Genomic DNA, 27864 nt, shown 5'->3' with positions numbered 1-27864 from the left:
AAACTGCCTATCTCCAGGCCCAGGAAAGTTCCCCCTGACACAAGGGGGTTCCACAGGAAACCCAGAAACCTCTTTTCTTCTCTGACTCTCCATTTCTTTCTCTGCATCATTCTGTGTCTCCTACATGTTGTTCCCATCTTTCCATCTTCCTTCCTCCTTTGGATGGCTTCCTTCCCTTGATCCTGGTTTTATCTTGCCTCTTGGTCTTCATTGACACTTGTCACAATCGTGCTTCTTTGTCTCTCTCCCTTGCCCTTCCTTCTTGGCATGTGTTCTCACATCCCTGCCTCTCTGCTTCTAACCCTGTTTCCACACCCGGTCCCTCACACTAGTACTGACTCGGTGCCCTTTCTTTTCTGCCTCTGCGTCTTTCTCTTTCTGACTCCCTGGTCTGTCCTGCCTGTCTGTGCTCTGGGGCTGCCTCCACCCCCGGTTGGCCTGCCTCTGTTGTTCTTCAGTCTCCTCATCTGTTCTTTCTGCCCAGCTCTACCTCTGTGGTTCCTCGCTCCACCCACGGTTCAGATTCTTCAGGATTCTCCGTGAAGGGATAACCAGGTGAGAACTGCTCCCATTTTCTCTGCAGAGAGCAGGGCACGCTTCTCCTGAGAGCCAGATTGCTGCACCAGGGTTCTGCTGTCCCAAGCACTCAGCGTCACCCCTCAGCAAACTCCAGCCAATGCCACCCCAGGCAAACCCCTTACAGAGATTGTCCTTCAGCGTCACCTCAGAGAGCAAGAGAAGCAGAGCCCTGAGTCGGGGAGGGTGCAACAGCAGGTGCCTCTCCCAGGGTGGAGGAGAGGAGCGGGTGCAGGGAGGGGGGCTGCAGAGCACAAAGTCACTCGCTGGAGCCTGGGCCCCCTCAGGAGTAACACAGCCCTCCTGTCTCTGACCCAGGGGAGCACCAAGATGACTGATGCCCAGATGGCTGACTTTGGGGCAGCGGCCCAGTACCTCCGCAAGTCAGAGAAGGAGCGTCTAGAGGCCCAGACCCGGCCCTTTGACATTCGCACTGAGTGCTTCGTGCCAGACGACAAGGAAGAGTTTGTCAAAGCCAAGATTGTGTCCCGGGAAGGGGGCAAGGTCACTGCTGAAACCGAGAATGGGAAGGTGAGTGGGGCATGGCGCCAGGGCGGAAGGGAAGGAGGTCTGGGGAAGAAGATGCAGAGGTGGAGCCACTTGCAGTGGGAGCTGAGAGGGCTGGAGAAAAACCAAGGCCAGTGGGGATGCCAGGACATGCTTCTTTGAGGAGCCCAGAATCTGATCTCTCTCAAATTGACCTAAGCAGGTGCAACAGGTGCCACCCAGGGCCATGTGCCCCTCGCCAGAGAGGATGCTGAGGGAGAAGGACCTCAGTGTTCATCTCAAAGGTGTCTTGTACATAAAGAGGACACAAACACAGCATTAAATGATGCCCCCTTCTTGCACTTGTATCCCTCTTCCCTGTGCCTCAGTTTCCTCTGTGGGTCCACTTTCTCAAATTCTGTTCACCCAAATCAAGAGTAAATTCTTAGACCCAGATGAACACAAAGATCAGAAACTTTTGAACTGAGCACTCCATCCTTGACTGGTACTCAGAAGCTGCTGGTCCCTGGTTTGCTCATGCCAGCCAAGAGAATCACCCCTGGTTACCAGCTGTGGCTCAGGACTGTGTGTCTCATGAACTTGTTGACTGAATGTTACAACCCATTAAAGTGTAGAATAACAGGCCACAATCCCCTGGGGCTTTTGACTCTGATCCCAGCTCTGCCATCCGCTAGTCACTGTGCAGGCAAATCATTTAGTCATTTAGAGCCACGGATTTCTCCACTATAAAAAACGCTGGAATACCTATTGGCAGGATCTAGTGACATCAGAGCATGGCAAACTGCTGCCAATCAAACCACACCAACAGTGATGGATGGGGAGTGTGGAGTAGATGGGTGAACTGCTTTTCCAGCAGGGGTGAAGGTTTGCCCTGAGCAACAGATACTCTAGAGCACTGCCCGTGGGAGACAGCCTTGGGGTCAGCATAAGGTGTGCACACATCTGAGAGCTGCCAGTCTCCAGGTTTGCCCCAAGATCCTTGGAACATAGGGACTGAAGAGTGATGGTCAGGGGCACAGGGTGTCCCCAGGATGGTCTGGGCATCTGGCAAGAGAAAGGTATCCTAGGACAGTCTCTAGGATGGGAGATACAGTGGGAAGGGACATTATCTGGGGAAAGTGTCCCGGGGGACATACAGGGTAGGGGCTGGGGCACTGGTCAGAGCAAGTGGAGCAAGGCTAAGTCATGGCCTGTGTCCTGGGAAGAGGTCAGTGGGCAATGCCGGCAAGGGTCCCGGAGGGAGTGTAGTCACCCATTCTCCCGCCTATGTGCCCCCTCCAGACGGTGACTGTGAAGGAGGACCAGGTGTTGCAGCAGAACCCACCCAAGTTCGACAAGATCGAGGACATGGCCATGCTGACCTTCCTGCACGAGCCCGCGGTGCTTTTCAACCTCAAGGAGCGCTACGCAGCCTGGATGATATATGTGAGTGGCTCCTGCACACTGCAGAGACTTCCTGCCCTGCACGGAGGCCAAAATAAGCCAGGGAGGCTCTCCCAAGGAAAGGGGGAGGACTCTCCCAAGGAAAGGGGGAGGACTCTCCCAAGGGACCCAAGTCCCCTTCCCCACTCCACCCCTAGTCAGTCACAGGAGGAGCAGAGCCAGCTGAAGTGAACAGGGACTTGCCTGGCTGCCACCACCACCTGTCCCAGGTTGTCCCTACCAACCTCATGACCAGCCTTGTCTCCTGCTCCAGACCTACTCGGGCCTCTTCTGTGTCACCGTCAACCCCTACAAGTGGCTGCCAGTGTACAATGCTGAGGTGGTGGCCGCCTACCGGGGCAAGAAGAGGAGTGAGGCCCCGCCCCACATCTTCTCCATCTCTGACAACGCCTATCAGTACATGCTGACGGGTGAGCCTGGTGGCCCCTGGCCTCTGCCCCTCCTCCCGGACACCCACCCAGACCCTCAGCCCTCACCCCATTGCTTCTCCTCTTTTTTCTTCCAGATCGGGAGAACCAGTCCATCCTCATCACGTGAGCAAGTGCCATCCTCCCACAGAAGGGACTCAGCTGGGGGCATACAGGCTGATGCCTGCGGTTTAGCTGGGAGGAGAGGTTTAAGGCTGGGATTGCAGGGAGCATGGGGCACTGAGCTCTCATTAGAGGGGTGCCAGAGCAATGAACCATGACAGGCATATCCTGCCGAGTGCTGGGCTCTGATGGCCAGGCTGGGAAGGGAAGCATGCTGTATGGAGAACAGTAGGAATTCTGAGTTTTGATTGGTTCCTGTGGCCCCCAGGGGAGAATCCGGGGCGGGGAAGACTGTGAACACCAAGCGTGTCATCCAGTACTTTGCCAGCATTGCAGCCATAGGTGACCGTGGCAAGAAGGACAATGCCAATGCAAACAAGGTGCCATGGGGGCCACAGGCTCGGCAGAACAGGGGTGGGGGGGCAGGCTGACCCGAGTTACCTGTGACGTGGTGGGGACAGCCACACTGAACTGGACTTCTGATGGTCAGCCCAGTGTGGAAGACCTTCCTGACAGGCGACACTCTCCCTGAGGTCTGGGTAGGATCCTACGGAGTTGCAGACCCACCAGAGGTTCACCCAGCCCCCAACATCCATTCCTCAGGGCCAAGGCAGCCTCCCGGCCTTCTCACAACTGCCTGGAGGTGGATGGAGGATGAACCCTTGTAGTTCTGTTCCTTTCATAGGGCACCCTGGAGGACCAGATCATCCAGGCCAACCCCGCTCTGGAGGCCTTCGGCAACGCCAAGACTGTCCGGAACGACAACTCCTCCCGCTTCGTGAGTGCCTTTGACCACTCCCATTGGCCTCATCCATCCTTGACAAGAAAAAAGGGGTGCTGTTTTGCCACACCCAGTTGATTGTACTGTATCTGGCTTTGTGATATCAACATGCACATGTTGGTGGGAAGAGAGCTTAGGCTTTGAAGCCAAAGGCCTGACTTTCCACTTGCTCAGCAAGTCCTCACACCTCTCTGAGCCCTAGTTCCTTCACCTGTGAAACCTAATACTGGGAGGATTAGGTGAGATCATATGAGGGGTACGAGCAGGTGGCATTCCATGTGCATTCCCCTCTGGGCCGAGGTTCCACTAGGAGGTCCCTGCACATTGTGTGAGGGTGGCATCCTCTGCCCGGCTTCGCTTATACTCAACTGAGACACCAAAGAGGTTGTTTACATTTCCAGAACCATCCAGGACTTCTGGGCTGAATAGAGGTCTAGGATTTCATTCTGTCCTTCCCACCAGTTCCCTTACTCTGTCCCATTCGTCCCCCAGGGGAAATTCATTAGGATCCACTTTGGGGCCACTGGAAAGCTGGCTTCTGCGGACATAGAGACCTGTGAGTACCAACAGGGAGGCTGCCACCCTCCAGGTCCCCCTCTGCCTTCTCTCCCTGCCCGGTGGCCAGTCTCATCATTCCTGCCATCTCCTGTCTTTGTCTGCATTTGCCTCTGGGCTTTAGAATCCTTTTTGTTTAAGCCACATCTTCTCGCCAGGCCCTCTTCATCATACTGTGGGTAACCCCTGCCCCCATGGCCACCTTCTTCTGGCTCTACTCTCTTTCTTTCCTCACCTGCCTTCTTCCCCTCCACCTACCTCAGACCTGCTGGAGAAGTCCCGGGTGATCTTCCAGCTGAAAGCTGAGAGAAACTACCACATCTTCTACCAGATTCTGTCCAACAAGAAGCCGGAGTTGCTGGGTGAGCCTGCCTGCCACCCCCCACCCACTGCTGTCCCTGCTGCCCTCCCCAAAGCCAGCTGTGTGCAGGGCAGGGCCCTCCTGCTCCCCACTGTGCCCCCATCTTGCTGCTCACTTCCCTCCTCCCTCTGCTCACTCCGCCAGTTCTATCTCCCTTCCCGCCCAAGATCACCTGCATCTCCTCTCGCCTCCCTGTGCAGTCACACACCTCACTCCTTCTCCACCCTTCTCTCCACTCCTCCCTCGGCTTGTCTTTGCCTTCTCTTTATTTGCCTCCCCATCTCCCATGTGTCACTCCCCTGCCACCCTCCCTCCTCCTTGTTATTGGAGCCCCTGCCAGGGCCCCTCTTCTATCCTTTCACTTCCTCTGGGTTCACTCTTGGTCCTGGCTGACTTCTCTTCTCTCCCTGCTCCCTGTCCTCCCCTCCTCCATTCTCCCCATCCCTTACCCCTCCTTGCCCCCTCCCTCCCTTTCCCAACTCTCCCTGCCTCTTCCCTGCCCTCCGCCTGCCCCCTTGCCCCTGCCCCGCCCCTTGCCTGGTGCAGACATGCTGCTGGTCACCAACAACCCCTACGACTATGCCTTCGTGTCTCAGGGAGAGGTGTCCGTGGCCTCCATTGATGACTCTGAGGAGCTCATGGCCACTGATGTGAGTGAGGGGGCTGCTGCAGCTGTTCAAGGGGCCCTAGGAGCTCCTGGGGCCACCACTCCAACCCCTCTCTTTGCTTTTCGCTCTGTCCCAGAGCGCCTTTGACGTGCTGGGCTTCACTTCAGAGGAGAAAGCTGGCGTCTACAAGCTGACGGGAGCCATCATGCACTACGGGAACATGAAGTTCAAGCAGAAGCAGCGGGAGGAGCAGGCGGAGCCAGATGGCACTGAAGGTGGGAGGGGCAGGCAGGCAGGCAGCACTGGGAAGGCCGGAGGTGCTGACCAGGCTCTCCGAGGGACTCAGATCCTAGAGAATCTGAGGCTTGTGGGGCAGCGGGGTGTGTTGAGGGATGGTGAGGGACAGGGACGTGGGAGAGGTGGGCAGACAGAAAGTCCACCATAATTCCACCAATTCCTCAACCTCCTGCACTCACCAGAACTGAGGTGGGGATTTTTCCTCCATGCCCAAGACTCGCCCAGCCCCAGGAAGCACAGCCCCCCTGAGCTCTGCACATCACCATCACTAATGCAGGGCCTTTGCTCCTCAGCCCTTGGGTAAGCCCCTGGTGGGCTCATACCATGTTCTATTTGGGAAGCAGTGGGCCAGGGGTCAGGACACAGCCTAGGGCATTCGTGCATCAGTTTCCTCCTCAGTGAAATGGATCAACGATCTTTACTTACTCCTCTGGTGGCTACTGTGAGGTCCTTTGAGAAAATGTGAAGGTGCAAACAGTGTTAGACAGGTGCCCAAGAACATTCCTTCCTACCTTCAGGGACCCGTCTCCAAGTCTGCCCAGATCAAAATGTCAACCTGAGGTTCATGATAACATACCAACAGTTATTACAACATTCTTGAAATTACACCAAATAACTCCTCTAAATAGAGAAATCCCCATGTTAGGTGGCACATTTGGAAGGCTGGGGGTGGGAGTGTGGTGCTGTCTGATATACTCTTGGGGGTCTTGATCTCCCAGCCAGTCAGATTCGGTAACATGTGGATGGAGAGGACAGCATGGCCAGTCCAGGGCTAAACATTGGGGTAGAGAACGAAGGAGACAGGGAGCAGAGGACATCTAGCCCCTCAGCCACATCCCTGCCCTGGAGAGGTGAGGGACACAGTGAAGGTGGGGATATGCCCACAGCAGTGCTTGCGAAAGACCTGGCCCAGAGATGCCAGAGATGTAGAGAGAGAGCTGAGAAGAGCCAGCTGTGGCAAGAGACCATAAGGGGGCCTGGGCTTCAGCCTGACTCAGGCACACATTGGTTGAGCAGCCACAGCAAGCCCTGTGCTCTTCCAGGCCTTGATTTCTTCCTCTTTAAGGAGAAGAAATTGGACCTGATGCTTCCTAAAGTCTTGGCCCCAGGACAGAGAAGGAGGCTTACTCATTGAAAATGCTCACTCAGGCCAGGTGCAGTGGCTCATGCCTGTAATCCCAGCACTTTTCGAGGGCAAGGTGGGCAGATCACTTGAGGTCAGGAGTTTGAGACCAGCCTGGGCAACATGGTGAAACTCTGTCTCTACTACCAATACAAAAATTAGCCTGGCGTGGTGGCTCACATCTGTAGTCCCAGCTACTCAGGAGGCTGAGGCAGGAGAATTGCTTGAACCCAAGAGGTGGAGGCTGTAGTGAGCCAAGATCGTGCCACTGCACTCCAGCCTGGGTGACAGAGCAAGACTCTATCTTAAAAAAGAAAAAAAAAAAAGAAAGAAAGAAAGTGCTCACTTACTCCTTTCCCTCTCATCAAGATGCTGACAAGTCGGCCTACCTCATGGGACTGAACTCAGCTGACCTGCTCAAAGGGCTGTGCCACCCTCGGGTGAAAGTGGGCAACGAGTACGTCACCAAGGGGCAGAGCGTGCAGCAGGTGTACTACTCCATCGGGGCACTGGCCAAGGCAGTGTACGAGAAGATGTTCAACTGGATGGTGACACGCATCAACGCCACCCTGGAGACCAAGCAGCCACGCCAGTACTTCATAGGAGTCCTGGACATCGCTGGCTTCGAGATCTTTGATGTGAGTTGGGACCCCTGGGAGGGGGAGAACAATCACTCGCTGGCTCCCACATTCAACAGTCATTTGCTGAGAGCCAGCTGTGGACCAGACATGAGAAGGCAGTGGGGACTGTGTGGTGACAGAGGCAGTCATTGTCCCTGTCTTCAGGGGAAGCCCTCCTCCACTGCCCTGACATGGAGGGGACAAGCCACGCCCTGCTGGGCTCAGGCACAGTGCACGAGCACAGCCCCAATGGCCACTCACACCCACTTCCTGACTGCTCCCACCCCTCACGCCCCCTGCAGTTCAACAGCTTTGAGCAGCTCTGCATCAACTTCACCAATGAGAAGCTGCAGCAGTTCTTCAACCACCACATGTTCGTGCTGGAGCAGGAGGAGTACAAGAAGGAGGGCATCGAGTGGACATTCATTGACTTTGGCATGGACCTGCAGGCCTGTATCGACCTCATCGAGAAGGTGCCTTCTTGGCCTCACCACCTATGTTCCCTCCTCTACCATCCAAAGTGGCGGCCGAGTCACTTCTACACACAAGAAACTAGAGTCCCAAGAATCCCAGGCCTTTCTCCAGGCCCAGCTTCTCCCCACTGTGAAGTCATGGGCATGAACAGGATGATCCCCGCTCCGTTCTTCCTTTTCCAGGAGCTTGCACTTTATGTCCCTGTGTGGTGGTCCCCTCAGTGTCTTAAGAGTGAGATGTGGTGAAGGAGAGGCCCCTGGCCCCTCTGCCCATGACAAGCGTCATTCATGGAAAGATCCTAGGCTGAAATTAGAGATGTTTGCCTCCCACCACCTTCCTGTTGGTTGAGAAATAAGCTAGTCTCCAGCTCTCTTGCCTATGGGCATTCCTGAGAAGAGACAAGGCCACAGGCGGAAGGCCCTGTGGCCCAGGTCTGACTTGCTCTCAGGAAACCTCTGCTCTTTGTCAGCACAGGCCAGAGCCAGGAGTGTCTGATCCACACCCAGCCCAGCCACGGCCTTCAGAAAATGGGAGCTTCCCCACATATTTTGAGTCATTATCCAGATTCTTAACCAGAGTTCTCATCTTTCAGAGCCCTCAGAATCCCATAAAACTGTGTGTGACAAAAGCATGTGTACATTCATACATGTGTGTGCATGTGTGTGTGTATGTGTGTTTGTGTGTACATGTGTTTTTCTGGAGAGACAGTTTTTAGTTTTAACAAATTCTTAAAAGGATTCCTGCCCCCAAGAAAAGTCAAGAACCACCACGTTTTCGGAAGTGCAGAGTATGGTGAAGAACCTGGATCCTTCTATCTAACCCTTGAAGAATTGCTACTGGTGTCATATAGACAGAGCCTGGCCCAGTGCCTTTGACACACATCTGTCCCTGCCCTCCTGCCTCTGGGGCAATGAGCCATCAGAGAGAAGAGGCTGTGCTGTGAGGCACTGTGGGCCTTGCAGAGGGTGATTAGGAGTGCATGGCTCTTTGTTGTATCCACTGGGCAGAAAGAGGGAGGAAGGGGCTCTTTTAATTCCAGGAATATTGGATTCCTATTTTGGGCTAAGAGGTACCAGCACAGCCCCCCTTCAGCAGGCCAGTGCTACTGGCTCTAGAGTCCTTTTCCTGTCAGGGTGTGGGACTGTGGAAGCCTGGGAGCGTGCTCAGTGATTTTCTCTCTGCCTCTTCACCCTGCCCTCAGCCCATGGGCATCATGTCCATCCTGGAGGAGGAGTGCATGTTCCCCAAGGCCACCGACATGACCTTCAAGGCCAAGCTGTACGACAACCACTTAGGCAAGTCCAACAATTTCCAGAAGCCACGCAACATCAAGGGGAAGCAGGAAGCCCATTTCTCCCTGATCCATTACGCCGGCACCGTGGACTATAACATCCTGGGCTGGCTGGAAAAAAACAAGGATCCTCTCAACGAGACTGTTGTGGCCCTGTACCAGAAGTCCTCCCTCAAGCTTATGGCCACTCTCTTCTCCTCCTATGCATCTGCCGATATTGGTAAGTGGGCAGCCCTTGCGCTGGGCCAGGGGACTTCTGAAGGCACAAAGGGCCAGGGTCCTGATGCTTCAAAGCACATGACTCCAGAGGCAGGCACAGGGCAGCCCATGAGTCAAGCCACCTCCTGGCTCACCTCACCACCGTCCATCTGGGCTTCTGTAGCACTTGCCGTTCTCTGCTTTGTGTTATGGGTGTTGATATAGCTGTCTCATGTTTCATCAAGATTGGGAGTAACTGGAAGTCAGTGAGGGTGGCGCATGCATCCCTGTACCGTGCCCAGCAGGGAGCGATGCATGAGGGAGTTCTCAACAAACATTGAGAGGACACTGAACAAAGGAGCCTCCAGTTCAGAAAAGGAAGAGAAACGATGTGGCTTGAAATGAAGAAGATAAATTGTAAGAAGAAAAGTAGAGGCTAGGTGCAGTGGCTCATGCCTGTAATCCTAGCACTTTGGGAGGCCGAGGCAGGTGGATCACAAGGTCAGGAGTTCGAGACCAGTCTGGTCAACATGGTGAAAACTCCTATCTACTAAAAATACAAAAATTAGCCTGGTGTGGTGGCGCATGTCTGTAGTCCCAGTCACTCGGGAGGCTGAGGCAGGAGAGCTACTTGAACCCAGGCAGCAGAGGTTGCAGTGAGCCAAGATTATGCCACTGTACTCCAGTGTGGGCAACAGAGTGAGACTCTGTCTCAAAAAAAAAAAAAAAAAAAAAGAAGAAGAAGAAAAGTAGAATGTGGAAAGATATAAGAAGGAAGGGCAAGTCTAGAAGAGGGAGGGCTAAGGGCACTGATGTATGTCAGTGCCTACTATGGGCAAGCACCAGTGAGCTGCCCCAGAGGCGTGGTCTTATCTAATCCTCTTTACAACTTTGGGAAGTTGTTACTGTTATCCTCATGGTAAACTGAATCTTGGAGAATTCCTTACCCAAAGTCTCAGAGCTACCAAGCTAGCAGCAGAGCTCTGCCTCTGCTCAAGGGTTCCTCTATTTTCCAGCTCCTGTTCATTATTCCTCCTCTCGTTATTTAGGGGAGAGTGGTAAAAGCAAAGGAGGCAAGAAAAAGGGCTCATCCTTCCAGACGGTGTCAGCTCTCCACCGGGTAAGAAGGGCCCAGGGGTGCCAGGACACTTGGTGGAATGGCCCAGCCCAGAGTCTTCTGGCTGCATCACCTATTCTGATGCTTGAGTTTAATGAGGAAAGAAGCTAGAGTTACGTAGTCATTTTTTGGTGTGTAGGTTCCACACAAGCCTAAACTCACATCATAAATTATGTGCCAGCCCCTGTCCCTTTGATGATTCTGGTGAAGAGTGTCTGGGAACCAGGGTTTAAGGGCCTAAGAGATGGTCCTTGTGGCTCCTAACTCCCCACCTTCATCTGCCTCCAGGAAAATCTGAACAAGCTGATGACTAACCTGAGGACCACCCATCCTCACTTTGTGCGTTGCATCATCCCCAATGAGCGGAAGGCTCCAGGTGAGCCAGGAGAAGGCCTTAGTCTGGGGAGGACAGCTGCCATCCACTTTACCCTAAGGCTGACCCTTTTCCCTTCCCTCCTGCCACAGGGGTGATGGACAATCCTTTGGTTATGCACCAGCTGCGCTGCAATGGCGTGCTGGAGGGCATTCGCATCTGCAGGAAGGGCTTCCCCAACCGCATCCTCTACGGGGATTTCCGGCAGAGGTGGGTATGAGGGCGCCCCAGAGCTCAGAGAACAGGGAAGCCAGGGCTACTCTGGTGGGAATGGGAGGCTGCAGGTGGCCCTGGAATTCTGTGGGCAGAGCAGATCACTGCAGAGCATGGGTGACTCTGGGCACTTCCTTCCTCAGGTATCGCATCCTGAACCCAGCGGCCATCCCTGAGGGACAGTTCATTGACAGCAGGAAGGGATCAGAGAAGCTGCTCAGCTCCCTGGACATTGACCACAACCAGTACAAGTTTGGCCACACCAAGGTGAGTCTAGAGCCCCACTGGGTGGTTGCAGGGCAGGTGGCCGTGTTGAGTGGAGCAGAGAGGAGTTTAGGAGGCAGAACCCTAATTCTGGCTTCCTTATCAACCTTATCAAGGGCTGAAACCCAGGCTTCACTCCAGTCTTGTTTGTCTAATTTTTACTCTCACTTCTAGAAGGCATAGGGTGATGGGTCACCTGGGAGCTCATGCAGGGTCTTCCACCCTCTTCTTCCACCCTGGATACTCCCCTCTGAGGCTGCGGCCTGTTGCATCTACCCCTTGCCTGCAGGTGTTCTTCAAGGCAGGGCTGCTGGGGCTGCTGGAGGAGATGCGGGATGAGAGACTGAGCCGCATCATCACACGTATGCAGGCCCAAGCCCGGGGCCAGCTCATGCGCATTGAGTTCAAGAAGATAGTGGAACGCAGGTGAGACAGCAGGAAAAGGGAGGCATGCACTAGAGATATAGAGGCATATCTGCAATGTCAACTAGGTGTGGGTCAGGAGACCTGGGTTCAGACCTACCATCTGGCCTGGGAAAGTTACTTTACCACTTCGAATCTCATTGCAAATTCCTCTTCTTCTTTTTTTAAGAAAATTTTCTATAGTAAAATGCAAATTAAGACACCAATGAAATACCATTTTAAAACACTAGACTTTGCTTGCTCAGATGGTCTACAAATTTTAAAAAATGAAAGAAACAAGTAGATAATAATAAAATGAAAGAAAAAATAATCTTAAAAAGTTTTAAAAATCACTAGACTGACAAAAATTAAGAAGCCTGATCCACTGCTTACAGATGTGTAAATCAGTGCAACTTCCTAGAAAAACTGTTTATCACTATCTTTTTTTTTTTTTTTTTTTTTGAGACAGAGTCTCGCTCTGTCGCCCAGGCTGGAGTGCAGTGGCCGGATCTCAGCTCACTGCAAGCTCCGCCTCCCGGGTTTGTGCCATTCTCCTGCCTCAGCCTCCTGAGTAGCTGGGACTACAGGCGCCCGCCACCTCGCCCGGCTATTTTTTTGTATTTTTTTAGTAGAGACGGGGTTTCACTGTGTTAGCCAGGATGGTCTCGATCTCCTGACCTCGTGATCCGCCCGTCTCGGCCTCCCAAAGTGCTGGGATTACAGGCTTGAGCCACCGCGTCCGGCCATCACTATCTTTTAAAGTTGAACAGCTGCATACTTCTCCATTCCACTCCTGAGTACATTCCTAAAGAGAAACTCTTATACATGTACACCATGACATGAAAAATAATCTTTTTAGCAGCATTGGTCATAATAGCAAAGATCTTAAAACAACTTGAATTTCCATCCACAGGTGAATGGGTAAATAGTATTACAGTCATTCAGCGGAACATTATAAAACAGTGAAAAGAAGTGAACTCCAACTACATGGTACAATATGTTTGAACATTACGCATATTGTTAGTAAATAAAGGCAAATCTTGGAAGGATACACACAGTATGATGTAATTTTTATAAAGCTCATAAATAATCAAAACCAGCCATTCACTGTTTAAAGATATATACATACGGCTCGGCACAGTGGCTTACGCCTGTAACCCCAGCACTTTGGGAGGCTAAGGCAGGCGGATCACCTGAGGTCAAGAGTTAGAGACCAGCCTGGCCAACGTGGTGAAACCCCGTCTCTACTAAAATTACAAAAATTAGCTGGGCATGGTGGCAGACACCTGTAATTCCAGCTACTGAGGAGCTGAGGCAGGAGAATTGCTTGAACCTAGATGGCGGAGGTTGCAGTGAGCCAAGATTGTGCCATTGCACTCCAGCCTGGGCGACAAGAGTGAAACTCCATCCCAAAATAAATTAAATTAAATTAAAATAAAGATACATACATATGCGGTTAAAACAATTTTCGAAAAAGCAAGGAAAGGAAGAATAAGATTCAAAGCAGCGGCTGCTCCTCGTGGGGTAGCAGGGGTGTAGGAAGGAATGCACAGGTAGATTAATGGTTGGTAACATTTCAGCTCTTGGTTGGGTGGTAGGTTCATGGATAGTCATTTTGCTTTCATGCTTCATAACTTACATACTTATTATAGACATTCTTATACGTAAACCCCTACATAATTTTTAACATATTTGAAGTTCTTATGAGAATCGAAAAACTGAACAGAGAAGACATTCTATAAGTGGTAGTTTCCATTACCACTAATATCCTAGCTGGGAGGATATAAACTGCCCTTTCATCAAATTGATTAATAAATATTTATCAGGCAACTCCATGTTCAGTGTAGTGATGTTGGAGGGGGGTGTGCACAGGAAGGAAGTCTACATGCCTACGAACTTGCTTAGTAGGGCCCATGATTGGGAAGCTCTCTTTCATAGTGCCCCACCCTGCCTCCACACTTCCTTGTCAGGGATGCCCTGCTGGTAATCCAGTGGAACATTCGGGCCTTCATGGGTGTCAAGAATTGGCCCTGGATGAAGCTCTACTTCAAGATCAAGCCGCTGCTGAAGAGCGCAGAGACAGAGAAGGAGATGGCCACCATGAAGGAAGAGTTCGGGCGCATCAAAGAGACGCTGGAGAAGTCCGAGGCTCGCCGCAAGGAGCTGGAGGAGAAGATGGTGTCCCTGCTGCAGGAGAAGAACGACCTGCAGCTCCAAGTGCAGGCGGTGAGGCCACATGATTATCTCTTCAGCCCTCGCCTCCCCTCCCCTAGATTATAGCCCATCTCACAACAAGGTACTGGGAGTCTAGGAGTGCCAGCTCTTTTTAAGACCCTAGGTCTCCTCTCTTTAACCATCAGCTTCCTCCCTGTTCTCTTCTCCCAGGAACAAGACAACCTCAATGATGCTGAGGAGCGCTGCGACCAGCTGATCAAAAACAAGATTCAGCTGGAGGCCAAAGTGAAGGAGATGAATGAGAGACTGGAGGACGAGGAGGAGATGAACGCGGAGCTCACTGCCAAGAAGCGCAAGCTGGAAGATGAGTGCTCGGAACTCAAGAAGGACATTGATGACCTGGAGCTGACACTGGCCAAGGTGGAGAAGGAGAAGCATGCAACAGAGAACAAGGTGAGGGCAGCTCCCTCTGGCTTCAGCCCAGGTCTCCTCAAGACTCCCAGACTAGAGTGTGGTCCTGGTCCTTGGCGTGGAAGTCCCCATAGATGTCTCCAGGCTGGTGATCTTTGACCCTAAAGGGGATGGGTTTTTGGTCGGCAGGTGAAGAACCTAACAGAGGAGATGGCTGGGCTAGATGAGATCATTGCTAAGCTGACCAAGGAGAAGAAAGCTCTACAAGAGGCCCATCAGCAGGCCCTGGATGACCTTCAGGTTGAGGAGGACAAGGTCAACAGCCTGTCCAAGTCTAAGGTCAAGCTGGAGCAGCAGGTGGATGACGTGAGTAGTAATAACCATGCTCCTGCTCTCAGAGCAAGATTTTGCAGGCAACACCAATGGCCCAGAAAGTCCTGATCCCTAGAATTGACTTCTATGGCCCTTGGAGCTTTTTCACTCTCTGTAGTTCCTCACTAGAGTAGGTCTCTGAATCCTTTGTGTTTGCAAGATTTCTCTACTGGTTTGACTTCCAATCCCACTGGACTTCAAGTTTAGAAGGAGGCAAAAGAGCATACACTGTGGATGTCATGTTTTCCACACTTTGCTTATTTTCTTCTCTTCATCAGTTGGAGGGATCCCTGGAGCAAGAGAAGAAGGTGCGCATGGACCTGGAGCGAGCGAAGCGGAAACTGGAGGGCGACCTGAAGCTGACACAGGAGAGCATCATGGACCTGGAAAATGATAAACTGCAGCTGGAAGAAAAGCTCAAGAAGTAGGACACTATGGTGGCCAGGAGGGGCTAACGGAGGTGTCTGACCTGGTAGATAGAATGCAGGGTGCTGCACCTCCATTGCCCACTGTTGCTTTGGGCACAATGGGAATGAGGTCAATCACAGCCCTCTTCCTCCACTCTCTGGGCTGGCCTGGGTAGGGGGAGGTGCTGATTTTGGTGTACTAAGGCCAAGAAGACAATGAGTGCCGGAGGAAGGAAGGTTATTTGTCACTCCCCCACCCCCACCCTTCTCCTGCAGGAAGGAGTTTGACATTAATCAGCAGAACAGTAAGATTGAGGATGAGCAGGCACTGGCCCTTCAGCTACAGAAGAAACTGAAGGAAAATCAGGTGACTTTTTTTCCCCAGTGCAGGAAAGTGGGAGCTCAATAGCCCTGAGGTGACTGAGGCTGCAGCAGCTGCTTAGGGTTCTACACAATATCTGGAACTCCAGGCAGCCTCATAGATCCAACCATCCCTGACTTACAGGCACTCAGGAGCACTAGCCTTCCTCTGTAGAGCAAGAATACATTGTGTTAGCAAAACTGTTTGAGAAGGGAGACTCATACCTACTAAAGGGCTTCTCCTTTTGAGATCTGCTCTGCCTCAGGAACTTTCTACTCTAAGACAAATGATAGAGCTCTATTCTCCTCTAACCCTTCCTCTGGTAGTTCTGCCCTCTGAATGTGAGGTGAAAAAAAAAAAAAAAAAGCTTCAAGGAGCACCTTCCTGTGAGCTGCTCTGTTCACATTCTTCCTGATACTAACCCAGTCACTAACCCAGGCTGAGTCCCCATAGGGCACTCATGACAAGAGCCAATTCCTACAACCTTGAGCAAGTCACTTACCCTCCCTGATCCTCAGATTCTCTTCTCACCTGTAAAATGACACTGATAATACCTACCACACAGGACCAGAGGGGATAATGTATTTGAAACCACTTTGTCAACTGGGAAATTCTATACAGGTATCATATTAATATAGCCCAATTTAGAGAAGTCAGCCAACCACTAGCCTAAGAAGGCATTGTTTTGTCTTCTCCATGGCCTTCTCATTCCTCTGCAGGTCAAGATTAAGTGAACAGCCATAGTCTCCCTTAGCTTTAATGAACCTCAAACCTCAATATGCTTTTAGCATCAGGTTTGTCAGAAGAGCCTTGAAGTCCACTGTCATCCCCATTTTAGAGCTACAGAAGCTACATGGCCAGGACTTGACATAGTGACCCCAAGGGCAACAGGAACTCAACTACTGGGGCAGGACCTTGTCCTCTCACTTTGGGGCAGACTGTGGCTGGTAGATAGAGGTAGTCTCCCCTCTGCACTTGAGGCCCATGGCCCAGGCTGCAAGTAATGTATGAACATAATTCCACTCCTCTGGGGCTGCATAGGGATTGGCCCACCTTCATTAGTAATTTGCCCTCCCATCTTCTTGGATGCCCCTTCTGTGTTTTAGCTAGAATGTCGGGCCATCCTCAAGTTCTTCTACCCTAGGTCTGGGCAACTTCTTTGGCCTCTTGGACTCAGAATAACAGTCCTGTTAATCTCATCAGGTCTTGGCACTAGGCTATGGCTCCTCCTTCATCCCCAAGATCTTGCTCAGAAGTCTCACCTTCTCCATCCTGGGAGCAGAGGCATGGTGGTCCTCTCTGCTGCTCCTAGGACTCATCCATGGACAGTCCTTTAAAGCTGTCCATAACCCCAGGTGAAGGGATTCCCACTGAACCCCCGTTTTGCTCCTGGCTAACCAGACAACAGATCAAAATGGTGGATAGGACATTCTCCCAATTTAGCCAGGACCAAGGCTAAGGTCAGAAAAGTGAGGTAAGGGCATTTAAAGAGGATGAGGAGATGAGGTGAAGAGGAGAGTACCCTGCTAGCACTTTCCTGGCCTGGAAGGGAGCAATCATCTTGAAACCCAGCCCTGGGCATAAACACAGCAAGCCTGGGAGAGCAAGGAATATGGTTGATTGGACTTTGTGGTTAACTTAGAGAATTGCAAAGGTATTTGATTGTTTTGAGGCATATTGTCACAAATATTTGTAAAATACAAGCACTCAATTTCCTGCCTTATGGACAGCGGAACACAGCCTAGTGAATCTGGGGACTCTGAACTTCTTGATCTCACAGGATCCTAGGATTCCCCTTCAAACACAGATTCTCAGGATTCGGGGCTGTAGATGCTCAGACTGGGTCTGAGATGCCCTCGGGAGCTTCAACCAAATTGCTATTGATGGCCTATGCATTATAGGATGTTCAGCAGCATCCCTGGCCTCTCCCCTCTAGATGCCAGTAGCAAGCCCTACCAAGTCATGACAATCAGACATTGCCAACCATTCCCTGGGGCACAAAATTGCCCCTGGTTGAGAACCACTGCTTGAGAGGGACGTGAGTTCCTGGTAGCCTTTTAGAGCCGGGGGGATTCCAGTGGAGGGGTCCAGGCAGTGGGTCTGAGCCCTTTGTGTCTGACCCAGGCGCGCATCGAGGAGCTGGAGGAGGAGCTGGAGGCGGAGCGCACTGCCAGGGCCAAGGTGGAGAAGCTGCGCTCAGACCTGTCCCGGGAGCTGGAGGAGATCAGCGAGCGACTGGAAGAGGCCGGCGGGGCCACGTCCGTGCAGATCGAGATGAACAAGAAGCGCGAAGCCGAGTTCCAGAAGATGCGGCGGGACCTGGAGGAGGCCACGCTGCAGCACGAGGCCACGGCCGCCGCCCTGCGCAAGAAGCACGCCGACAGCGTGGCAGAGCTGGGCGAGCAGATCGACAACCTGCAGCGGGTGAAGCAGAAGCTGGAGAAGGAGAAGAGCGAGTTCAAGCTGGAGCTGGATGACGTGACCTCCAACATGGAGCAGATCATCAAGGCCAAGGCAGGCTCTGCTCGGCCTCCCCTCTCCCTCTCCCCTGCACAGGGGCACCTCCCCCACGCCTTCTCTCTGTCCAACATCTCCCTTGTCATTCTCATTCCCTTCATCACCCTTTAGTCTCTCTTCCTCTCTCTCCTGCCCCTCTCTGGCTCTCCTCTCCCTATCTCTTCATGTTCCTCCTTTCTTTAATTCAAGTACCTCTTCAGACTGCACCCTCCCACACCTTCTGTGTCTCCTTCCTGCCCTCTGGCGTTCCCCATCTCTGACCCTCTCTTCCTTCCTCTGGTCAACTCAGCCCCTCCCACACTCACCTTTCCTGTCTTGCTTCCTGAAGGCAAACCTGGAGAAAGTTTCTCGGACGCTGGAGGACCAGGCCAGCGAGTACCGCGTGAAGCTAGAAGAGGCCCAACGCTCCCTGAACGACTTCACCACCCAGCGAGCCAAGCTGCAGACTGAGAATGGTGGGTGCCTCTAACCAGCCCTGCACCTGCCTACAGCAGGACATAACTTGTGGAATGGCCCACAAGCCCCTCTCATTTCACCTCCAGGAGAGTTGGCCCGGCAGCTAGAGGAAAAGGAGGCGCTAATCTCGCAGCTGACCCGGGGGAAGCTCTCCTATACCCAACAAATGGAGGATCTCAAAAGGCAGCTGGAGGAGGAGGGCAAGGTGAGGCCCAGTGGGGAGGGTGGGCAGGCTTGACGGCAGCCCTGGAGCAATTCACCTCAATGCCAGAAATGGAGCCTGGAGCTGGAGCGAGTCCTCTGCAAGGGAAAGACCCTCCAGTCTAGGTTCTGCCCTGCAGCTAAACGTCATTGAATGCATCTTTCCTTATTCTTAAGGGAATGGGGTGAGCAGACTGGAAAACTCCTCAGACAGTGAGGTTTCATATCAGCCCACATGGTGAATAAGGCTGGGCTTGGTTGAAGTACTAGACAAGAAGAGAATCTAGAGAATGGGGCACAGGGAGTCCCTCCCACCTCCTGGTGCCCACCCCTCCCCAGGCAAAGAACGCCCTGGCCCATGCACTGCAGTCGGCCCGGCATGACTGTGACCTGCTGCGGGAGCAATACGAGGAGGAGACGGAGGCCAAGGCTGAGCTGCAGCGCGTCCTGTCCAAGGCCAACTCAGAGGTGGCCCAGTGGAGGACCAAGTATGAGACGGATGCCATTCAGCGGACCGAGGAGCTCGAGGAAGCCAAGTGAGCTCCAGATACCCCCTTAACCTGACTCCCAGAGAGGAAGGGGTGAGAGGACCTGGGGTGGGGACCGGCAGAGTGGTCATGGGAAGGAAGTGGAAGAGACAGGAGGAACTCAGAGGGCAACAGAAGTGCTTGGAAGAAAGCCTGAACTCTATACTCTGTGAACTCTGGCTGGCCCTGACCCGCTTCCTGTGACAGGCGAGCTTTTGGCCCGGGTTATACCTGATGCTCACGTATAAGACGAGCAAAAAGCTTGTTGGTCAGAGGAGCTACCGTCGATCAGCCTGTGTGGGGGGCGAGGGCAGGGGGCACTGACGCCCACATGCCACTGCAGGTAGGGAGGATGCCTGGGCAGCACAGGCTGGCGGACTCTGTTCCAGGCACGAGCAGGCTCAGCTCCTGCTAGGCTGGACTTACGGTGTCTCAAGGAGATACAGGGAGGGGGTGGGAGGAGGTCCACCCAAGGCTCCACTGTTGCCCAGTAGAGTCACACACACACCCTCCACCCTCACCTGGGCAGAAAGAAGCTGGCCCAGCGGCTGCAGGATGCCGAGGAGGCCGTGGAGGCTGTTAATGCCAAGTGCTCCTCGCTAGAGAAGACCAAGCACCGGCTACAGAATGAGATTGAGGACCTGATGGTGGACGTGGAGCGCTCCAATGCTGCTGCTGCAGCCCTGGACAAGAAGCAGAGGAACTTCGACAAGGTGGGCCCTGGGTGAGGGCTGCAGCCAGCATGCAGGGCAAGGGGGCGTGAGGGGTTCAGTGCGAGGCCAGAGCCATCCTCCTTGGAGGCTGGGGAGGAGGGCAGGGCTGAGCCCAGGCTCGGGGCCAGGGACAGATCTTGGACATGGGGCTGAGGCTGGGGGCTGGGGCACTGGGAAGCAGGAGGGCTGGGGGGCTAAGGCTGGGGGGCTGAAGAGTGAGCCTTGTCCCCGGGCAGATCCTGGCCGAGTGGAAGCAGAAGTATGAGGAGTCACAGTCGGAGCTGGAGTCCTCACAGAAGGAGGCTCGCTCCCTCAGCACAGAGCTCTTTAAGCTCAAGAACGCCTATGAGGAGTCCCTGGAGCACCTGGAGACCTTCAAGAGGGAGAACAAGAACCTTCAGGGTGTGCTGGGGGTCCAAGAGGCCAGAGATGAGCTGGTGGGAGGGAGGGCCATGAGGGGGCAGGGGGAACACAGGCTTTGAGCTTTCTGGCCCTCTGGTCCCCAGAGGAAATCTCGGACCTTACTGAGCAGCTAGGAGAAGGAGGAAAGAATGTGCATGAGCTGGAGAAGGTCCGCAAACAGCTGGAGGTCGAGAAGCTGGAGCTGCAGTCAGCCCTGGAGGAGGCGGAGGTGAGGGCCGAGAGCTCCCAGCACCCCAACCCTGGTCTGCCACTGTCTCCCACATCTCCCTCACCTGTAGGTGACCCTGAACCCAAGACAAAATCTATTCATTCCATATTCTTTGTTCAACGTTATCTACCCACTATTCACTAACCATTACTACCTCCAAAGCCAAGGTCTGCACAAAGGAAAATGTCAGTCTGATTAGACGCCAAAGGTTTTGTTTCTTACCAGGTTTTAAAAGTTGGAATCTGGCCATGATAATAACCACTTAAACAGTGGGTAGGAGTGTGGGCTCCAGAGTCAAACAGGCCTGAGTTGGAACACAGCTTGAGGACTTTCACTGTGTCATTGGGCAAAATCTTTAATCACTCTCTGCCTCAGTTTTCTCATCTGTAAAATGGAATTAATTGCACATACCTCATACAATTTTACACATGATTATTATAAAGATTAAGTGAGGTAACACATTTAAGCACTTAATATATATTAGCTATTGTTACTCTTCATTTTTATGCACCTGAGAATAGCCCTGAGTTTTCTGGGCTTCTAACTTTTCTCAGGAAAGGGTGAGGGACCTGGAAAACAAATATAAAATTTTGAATTTGTGGTTATAAAAATTTCTCTCTTTTCTATAATACTTTAGACAGGTAGGGAATTTACGCAGTGTTAGTGCCGGAGGGTCTGGCAATTGTGAAGTCCAGACCCTTTCCTTGACAGAGGAAGCCCAGGGAGTCCAGCACTTTCTCCCCAATAGCACCATGGGGGGCATGAATGCAGATCCCACCTCCCCATCTCTTCTCAGCTCTTCTTCTCTGGGCCATAGTCCTGGCTGACACCCTGTATCTTCTCATCCTCTCTCCCAACCCTGCCCTGTGCCCTGTCTGCCCGCCCTCGCCCCACCGCTTCCCAGGCCTCCCTGGAGCACGAGGAGGGCAAGATCCTCCGGGCCCAGCTAGAGTTCAACCAGATCAAGGCAGAGATCGAGCGGAAGCTGGCAGAGAAGGACGAGGAGATGGAACAGGCCAAGCGCAATCACCAGCGGGTGGTGGACTCGCTGCAGACTTCCCTGGACGCAGAGACACGCAGCCGCAACGAGGCCCTGAGGGTGAAGAAGAAGATGGAAGGAGACCTCAATGAGATGGAGATCCAGCTCAGCCATGCCAACCGCATGGCCGTCGAGGCCCAGAAGCAAGTCAAGAGCTTGCAGAGCTTGCTGAAGGTACACGGGGACAGGACGTCCCCTCACCCAGAGGGGACTGGCCTCCACATGGCCTGAAGAAGCAGTGGTGTCTCAACACAGGCACCAGATTCCTCCTGCCCCTAGGTTACTGCAGGGACCTCTGACAGGCACCCTCAGTGAAGGGCATCAAGGCTGGCTCCCCGCTCATGCCCACTCTCGTGATTCTCAGGACACCCAGATCCAGCTGGATGACGCGGTCCGCGCCAACGACGATCTAAAGGAGAACATCGCCATCGTGGAGCGGCGCAACAACCTGCTGCAGGCTGAGCTGGAGGAGCTGCGTGCCATGGTGGAGCAGACAGAGCGGTCTCGGAAGCTGGCAGAGCAGGAGCTGATTGAGACCAGCGAGCGGGTGCAGCTGCTGCATTCCCAGGTGAGAGGGTCAGGAGCCACCTTGTGGAAACCTGCCGAGTGCAGAGCCCAGGACATCTAGAAAAGCCAGATGTTCTAAGTGAGCACATCTAGCCAGGGTCAGAAATCATTTCCTCTCTTAGGCCAACTCTCATCTGTGGTGGCTGCAGAACCATTGTATTGAGAAAACCATCACTGCTTAGAAGCTAAGAGTGTCATGATTGATTGCTGATACCTGCCAAAGTCACAAATCTGGGAGTAGTGGAACGTATCCTGTTATTTGATATTCTTGAACTAAAGGACAGCCTCCAGCTTGTTCTGTAAAGATGAGAGTTTGGGAGTTTAAAGAAGCATAACTGCATCTCTTGCAAACCAAGCTGGATAGAACACCATTTTTCTGCAGTCCCACCCACCCACACTGTTTTCAGTTATACTCTGCAATGAGACTTTGTGCCCACCTTTTACAGTGCCCTGTGGAGTCTTGTTCTTTAGTATATGTGAGAATGACATCATTCGCTTACCTCATCCCCTCTTCCTTACCCCACTACATTCTTGGTATAGCTGTAAACATCTCTGGAATATTGTCCCGGTAGAAAGTTGTTTCCATTTTCCTTGGAATATTGGCATGCTCCTACAAAAACATGTTTCTAAAGAGCTCCAGGGTATTACTGCAGACCTTTTGCTATTTGAAGTCTTTTTTCAGAATTTAGTAATCTTAGATATAATGTCTAGAATGTATCCACTTTCATAGGAAAAGGGAAAGCAGGTACAAAACAAGGAATAGTCTAAAAGCAGGCTTGTTGTTATTTTAAAAAATGACCACCTTTAATTCTCTCTGGAGAAAGGGTATGAAATCGGTAACAAAGTGCAGTATATATTTGATCATTTTTCTCTCTCCATGTCTAGAACACCAGCCTCATCAACCAGAAGAAGAAGATGGAGTCGGACCTGACCCAACTCCAGTCGGAAGTGGAGGAGGCAGTACAGGAGTGCAGGAATGCCGAGGAGAAGGCCAAGAAGGCCATCACGGATGTAAGTGACCGCCCACCTTCTGCCTCCTCTAAAGACACAAACAAGGCCCTGGGTTCAGGCCAGGCCAGGCCGCTGTGCTGTAACACCAAGCCAACTCTGCAGTTCTGAGGGTTTGAGGGCCTGATGGGAGAAAGATCCTTTGGGGGCAAAAGCCCCGGCCCTGGGCCCGTGTTCCTTGCCACCTCTCTCCTGCACACAGGCCGCCATGATGGCAGAGGAGCTGAAGAAGGAGCAGGACACCAGCGCCCACCTGGAGCGCATGAAGAAGAACATGGAGCAGACTATTAAGGACCTGCAGCACCGGCTGGACGAGGCGGAGCAGATCGCCCTCAAGGGCGGCAAGAAGCAGCTGCAGAAGCTGGAAGCGCGAGTGCGGGAGCTGGAGGGTGAGCTGGAGGCCGAGCAGAAGCGCAACTCAGAGTCGGTGAAGGGCATGAGGAAGAGCGAGCGGCGCATCAAGGAGCTCACCTACCAGGTGCGGCAGGGGGCCAGGGGCCAGGAGTACATGTGGAAGTGGCTTCTCTGGCCCCGCTGCCCCACCCACACAGGGCTCCTGTTACCTCCTCCTTGAGATGCTGTTGGTAGATTTAACCTTCTTCTCACGCTGTGCAGTCAGTTTGACTTGAGCCTATGAGTTTTTCCAGCAAATGAAGAATCTACTTCTACTTCCTGAAAACTCTTCTAACTAGCCTTTCCCCAGGTTTTGTTTTTTTTTTTTTAAAAATAACTCAAAGTGCTACCATGAAGACTTCAGAACAGTCCAAAGAATCTTTCCACCTTCAGCTGTGGGGTTAAGAGTCAGGCGAGGGGAAAAGACACGGAAATCTTCCATGGAACTTCTGGCACACAAAGAGAAGGCCACAGAGAAAGAGGACCCCAGAATGTTTTAAGACCTCCATTTGCATAGCTCAGAGTTGTGCCCTTGGCCCGTTATTTTCAGCGTACCTGGGAAGAAAAGGCCAAGGAGATGAGGGTGTCAGTCCATTTGATAGATGGCTACCAGAGGCACAAGAAAGAGGTTACAGATACAGAACCACAGAGTGATTTGTGAACAGAAGTAGAAATGGCATCCTGGCACATATAATGATGAAGAGATAAGAATGATCGAGTGATGTTGGAGCCAGTGATCCCGATGCCTGAATTCTGGTCTAGTACAATATATTACAATGTAGAATAATCTGGATTATGATAATACCCCCTTCTTTCTGCATTCCTCATTATTCCTCTTCTGGTCAAGAACTGCTGGCCAAGAGAACCTATGTAGGTCCAGGTTGGAGCTTTAGCCACCAGATTGGAGCTGGAACAGATCTGGTGCTTTTATATTACCACATTAGGAAATTCCATAGGTTCTGAGCCCCTCCCCCCACTTCTACCTTTAAGACTTCAGCCTTCATTGCTTTGTGGATCCTTGACTGACAACCCTGCATTGCCCCTTTGACCTGCAGTGGAGTCAGAGAATCTTCCCCACCACATCTTTGACCTGGACCATTGCAGGGAGGGGCAGCAAAGGCAAAGGGAGAAGAGTAAAATGATGGAGGAGGGAAAGGTGATTGCATTTGCTCCCCCTCCAAACTGGCTTCTCTCACCCTCCCACCCCCAGACAGAGGAAGACAAAAAGAACCTGCTGCGGCTGCAGGACCTGGTGGACAAGCTGCAACTGAAAGTCAAGGCCTACAAGCGCCAGGCCGAGGAGGCGGTGAGTTCAGAGTTTTCTTCCCTTTCTCATCAACACACCTACTATATGTGAGAACCAATGCATGTCTCCCCCAGAGGGGCCTGGTCAAAGAGTTTGCTATAAGCTGTAACTCTCAAACATTTATTGTACACATCTGGTATGCTCAGAGCCGTCAGGTGTTCTGAATTAACAAAGGCACCACCTACAAGCTGCTTACAATTCAGACACCATAACCCAACAGAAGGCTAGTGCAGGACATGGGGCAGCCAAAGCTGAAGGCAGGAAGGTGGCAGTGGAATTGGGCCTGGAAGGGGACCCAGCTAGGCACAGGGCAGTGGGGAAGACATCTGGGTGTATGTGAGTTGCTGGTGAGCATGCCTGCGCAGGGACAGGTGCAGCAAAACAGGATTCTGAAGGGTCCCAGATCAGGCAGCATGGGATTTGTCTTGGGCAGTGGATGGCCGTGAAGGACTCTGAGTGCTGGACATGTTTGAGGAGAGCACAAGGCAGGTGCAGGATACCCTTGGAAAGGCTGTTGCAGGAATATGCATGAGGCATGGGTGCCTCAGGGACAGGGAGCTGGAACCTCAGGTTGAGAGGCTGAGAATCCCACAGCCCATCTCCAGCTCATTCACCCATCCCCATTGTCCCACCACAGGAGGAGCAAGCCAACACCAATCTGTCCAAGTTCCGCAAGGTGCAGCACGAGCTGGATGAGGCAGAGGAGCGGGCAGACATCGCTGAGTCCCAGGTCAACAAACTTCGAGCCAAGAGCCGAGACATTGGCGCCAAGGTGGGTCACTTCCCTGGGCTTCACTAGTCACTTCCACATTAGCATGCCCCCTGATTTGGGTGCCCCTCGGAGTGGGCACTGCTTGCCCTATATGTAGGCAGTTCTGGGGGTCCCACAGCTCACATAACCTGAGAATCCACTCTCCTGCTCAAAACAGCCCCCCACTGACTAGAACTTCTGCAGAGATCCCCAGTTCCATCCCCCTAAATCACAAGTGCCTCTAACTTGAGACCACAAGATCCCTGGGGCCCTGCCTCTCCCCCCAAGGACATCTCCTTTAGGCCTCTGAAAGCCCCAGGGATTTGTCCCCACACACTTCTCCCTCTTGCCAGCTCCCCACTCACACCTCTTATCCTTGTTACAGCAAAAAATGCATGACGAGGAGTGACACTGCCTCGGGAACCTCACTCTTGCCAACCTATAATAAATATGAATGCCAAACTCTGCCTGAGCCCATCTGTCCTTCCTGCCAGCTGTCCACCCTGGATCAAGGCAGTAGGGGGCCTGAGAGGAGGGAGGCGGCCCCCAGCCCCTGTATCAGAGCTGCCAGAGCCAAGGCATCTCATATCCACAAGGAAAGAGACCGACGTGCAGAGGAGTGAGGTGTTCTGCCTGAGGTGGACAACTGTGAGTCCCAGTTCTGCTCAGTCAACCACACAAGGGCGGAGAGGGAGAAATTTCAAAAGTGGAGAAAACGATGGCATCAAAATGGTGAGCCAGTCTTAGATGGTAGGAGATAGAATTTTGGTGCTGAAGTTGAAGCCACTCTCCACCTACCCCACCCCTGAGGCTGCAACGATTAAAGGTGTCCTAGGACCCCCTTTCTTTCTGAAATGAATTTTTCACCAATGCCAGAAAAAGCTCAGAGCTGGCTGAGAATTAAGGTGTGGGAAAGGAGATGGGAGAGATTCCATTCTAGTCAGTCCCTAGGAAGTAACTCCCAGGGAGCCCCCTCCCTGTCTTCCCCAGGGGTCTCCCCCTGTCCCCTGTGATTCAGCACCTCACTGTGAGGGCATCTTGAGACTCTGGGGCCAATCAACACTGAGCCCAAACCAATATGCCATGAGGACCAAGCCTGGGCATTGCTCATTTCATGTTAGTTCTCACACAGACACGGACAGCACAGGTGCCTGTACAGGGAAACACTGCGGTCATATTTCTGCTCTCTCTAAGCTCCTATTGGGGACAGTCTTGCCTGGGTCACACAGCTGCTTGTGGGAGAGGACCGGTCCTGACACCATTCTGCACAAAGCAAATCCCCACTCCCCACTGGGCTTTGCAACCAGGCTCTGCTAACCAGCTCCTTAACCCTTCACCTGGCACCCTATCTCCCTGACTCCCCAAGTGGAGCCTCTTCTATCCCTCCTCTGAGACTACGAGAATGGACTGTGCATAAAGCCCTGAGAACCGTGAGCAGTGACCAGAGAAACACAAAATCCTGTTAGTTCTAGCCCAGGAGAGGCTGCCAGCCCTGATGGTGAGCCAGGACACAAGGATAGGAGAACAGGAAGCAGGAGGCAGGAAAAAGACCAAGAGAGAGGAGTGGTTGCCACCAAGGAAGCAGAGCACAGTGACCAGAGTTCAAGATCCAGGGCTCAGGCAGGACTTGGGAGCTGGGGCCTGCAGCTGGAAGGAGCGCTCCAGAAGAAAGATTGTATCTCAGGGCAGGAACACACATGCATCAGGGAGAGGAGATAGCACGTCAGCTGGGATGGAACTGCTGAGCCAGGTCATGCTGGGCTTCTTGGGCTGGGCAGGAACGTCTGGCTGCATGTCCGTCTGTCTCAGCCCAGCAGGGCTGACTCCCAGGCTGCAGCAGTGTCTGCTCCAAACTCCCCCGAGCCTTCCCATAGCGTTCACCATGGGGATGCCTTGACCAGCTTGTCTCTTTCCCAGCCTTTGAGTACTCAAGGGCAGGCCCCCCTGTCACCTCTGAGGCTCTGGCACCCAGCACAGAGTCTGCGCATGGGAGATGCTCAGGAAATGTGTGCTGAGGAGCTGGCAAGCTGGGAAGGTGGACCCACAGTGGAGGGACGAGTTGGCCGTTCTTTTCTGAGCTACAAGGAGGCTCAGTACAGTATCCAGAACACTCGCTTAGGTGTCAGAAGAGCTGTGTTCTGGCCCTAGCTCTGTCACAAATGAGTTCACCTCCCCTAGCTGGGCCTGTTTTATCTTATGTGAAATGAGGGCATTGCACCAGCTGATATGCACAGGCTCTCCCAGCATTCACATTCTGGGAAATCTCTCCCTTCTCTGATGCCTCAGGCTGCCCTCT

At 52.8% G+C, this 27864-nt stretch overlaps 1 protein-coding gene across 1 annotated transcript; it reads left to right on the top strand.

Moving 5' to 3' along the window:
- The first annotated feature begins 522 nt into the window (after positions 1-522).
- Positions 523-26127, top strand: MYH6 (myosin heavy chain 6). Its single transcript, XM_025391151.1, has 38 exons — positions 523-555; positions 895-1107; positions 2365-2508; positions 2780-2936; positions 3032-3059; positions 3325-3436; positions 3742-3834; positions 4330-4393; positions 4656-4754; positions 5300-5403; positions 5498-5636; positions 7151-7419; positions 7704-7874; positions 9077-9386; positions 10414-10484; positions 10770-10857; positions 10947-11064; positions 11211-11334; positions 11621-11757; positions 13704-13959; positions 14119-14361; positions 14509-14685; positions 14970-15115; positions 15375-15465; positions 17584-17973; positions 18305-18431; positions 18519-18637; positions 18973-19169; positions 19690-19873; positions 20110-20275; positions 20380-20504; positions 21409-21717; positions 21908-22111; positions 22996-23121; positions 23321-23596; positions 24722-24817; positions 25455-25589; positions 25954-26127. Exons 2-38 carry the CDS (start codon positions 907-909, stop codon positions 25975-25977), a joined length of 5820 nt encoding a protein of 1939 aa, XP_025246936.1. The 5' UTR covers positions 523-555; positions 895-906; the 3' UTR covers positions 25978-26127.
- Positions 26128-27864: the final 1737 nt, after the last annotated feature.

The sequence above is a fragment of the Theropithecus gelada genome, chromosome 7b, assembly GCF_003255815.1.
Source record: "Theropithecus gelada isolate Dixy chromosome 7b, Tgel_1.0, whole genome shotgun sequence".
Taxonomy (NCBI): domain Eukaryota; kingdom Metazoa; phylum Chordata; class Mammalia; order Primates; family Cercopithecidae; genus Theropithecus; species Theropithecus gelada.
This window is presented reverse-complemented; position numbering and strand designations above follow the sequence as displayed.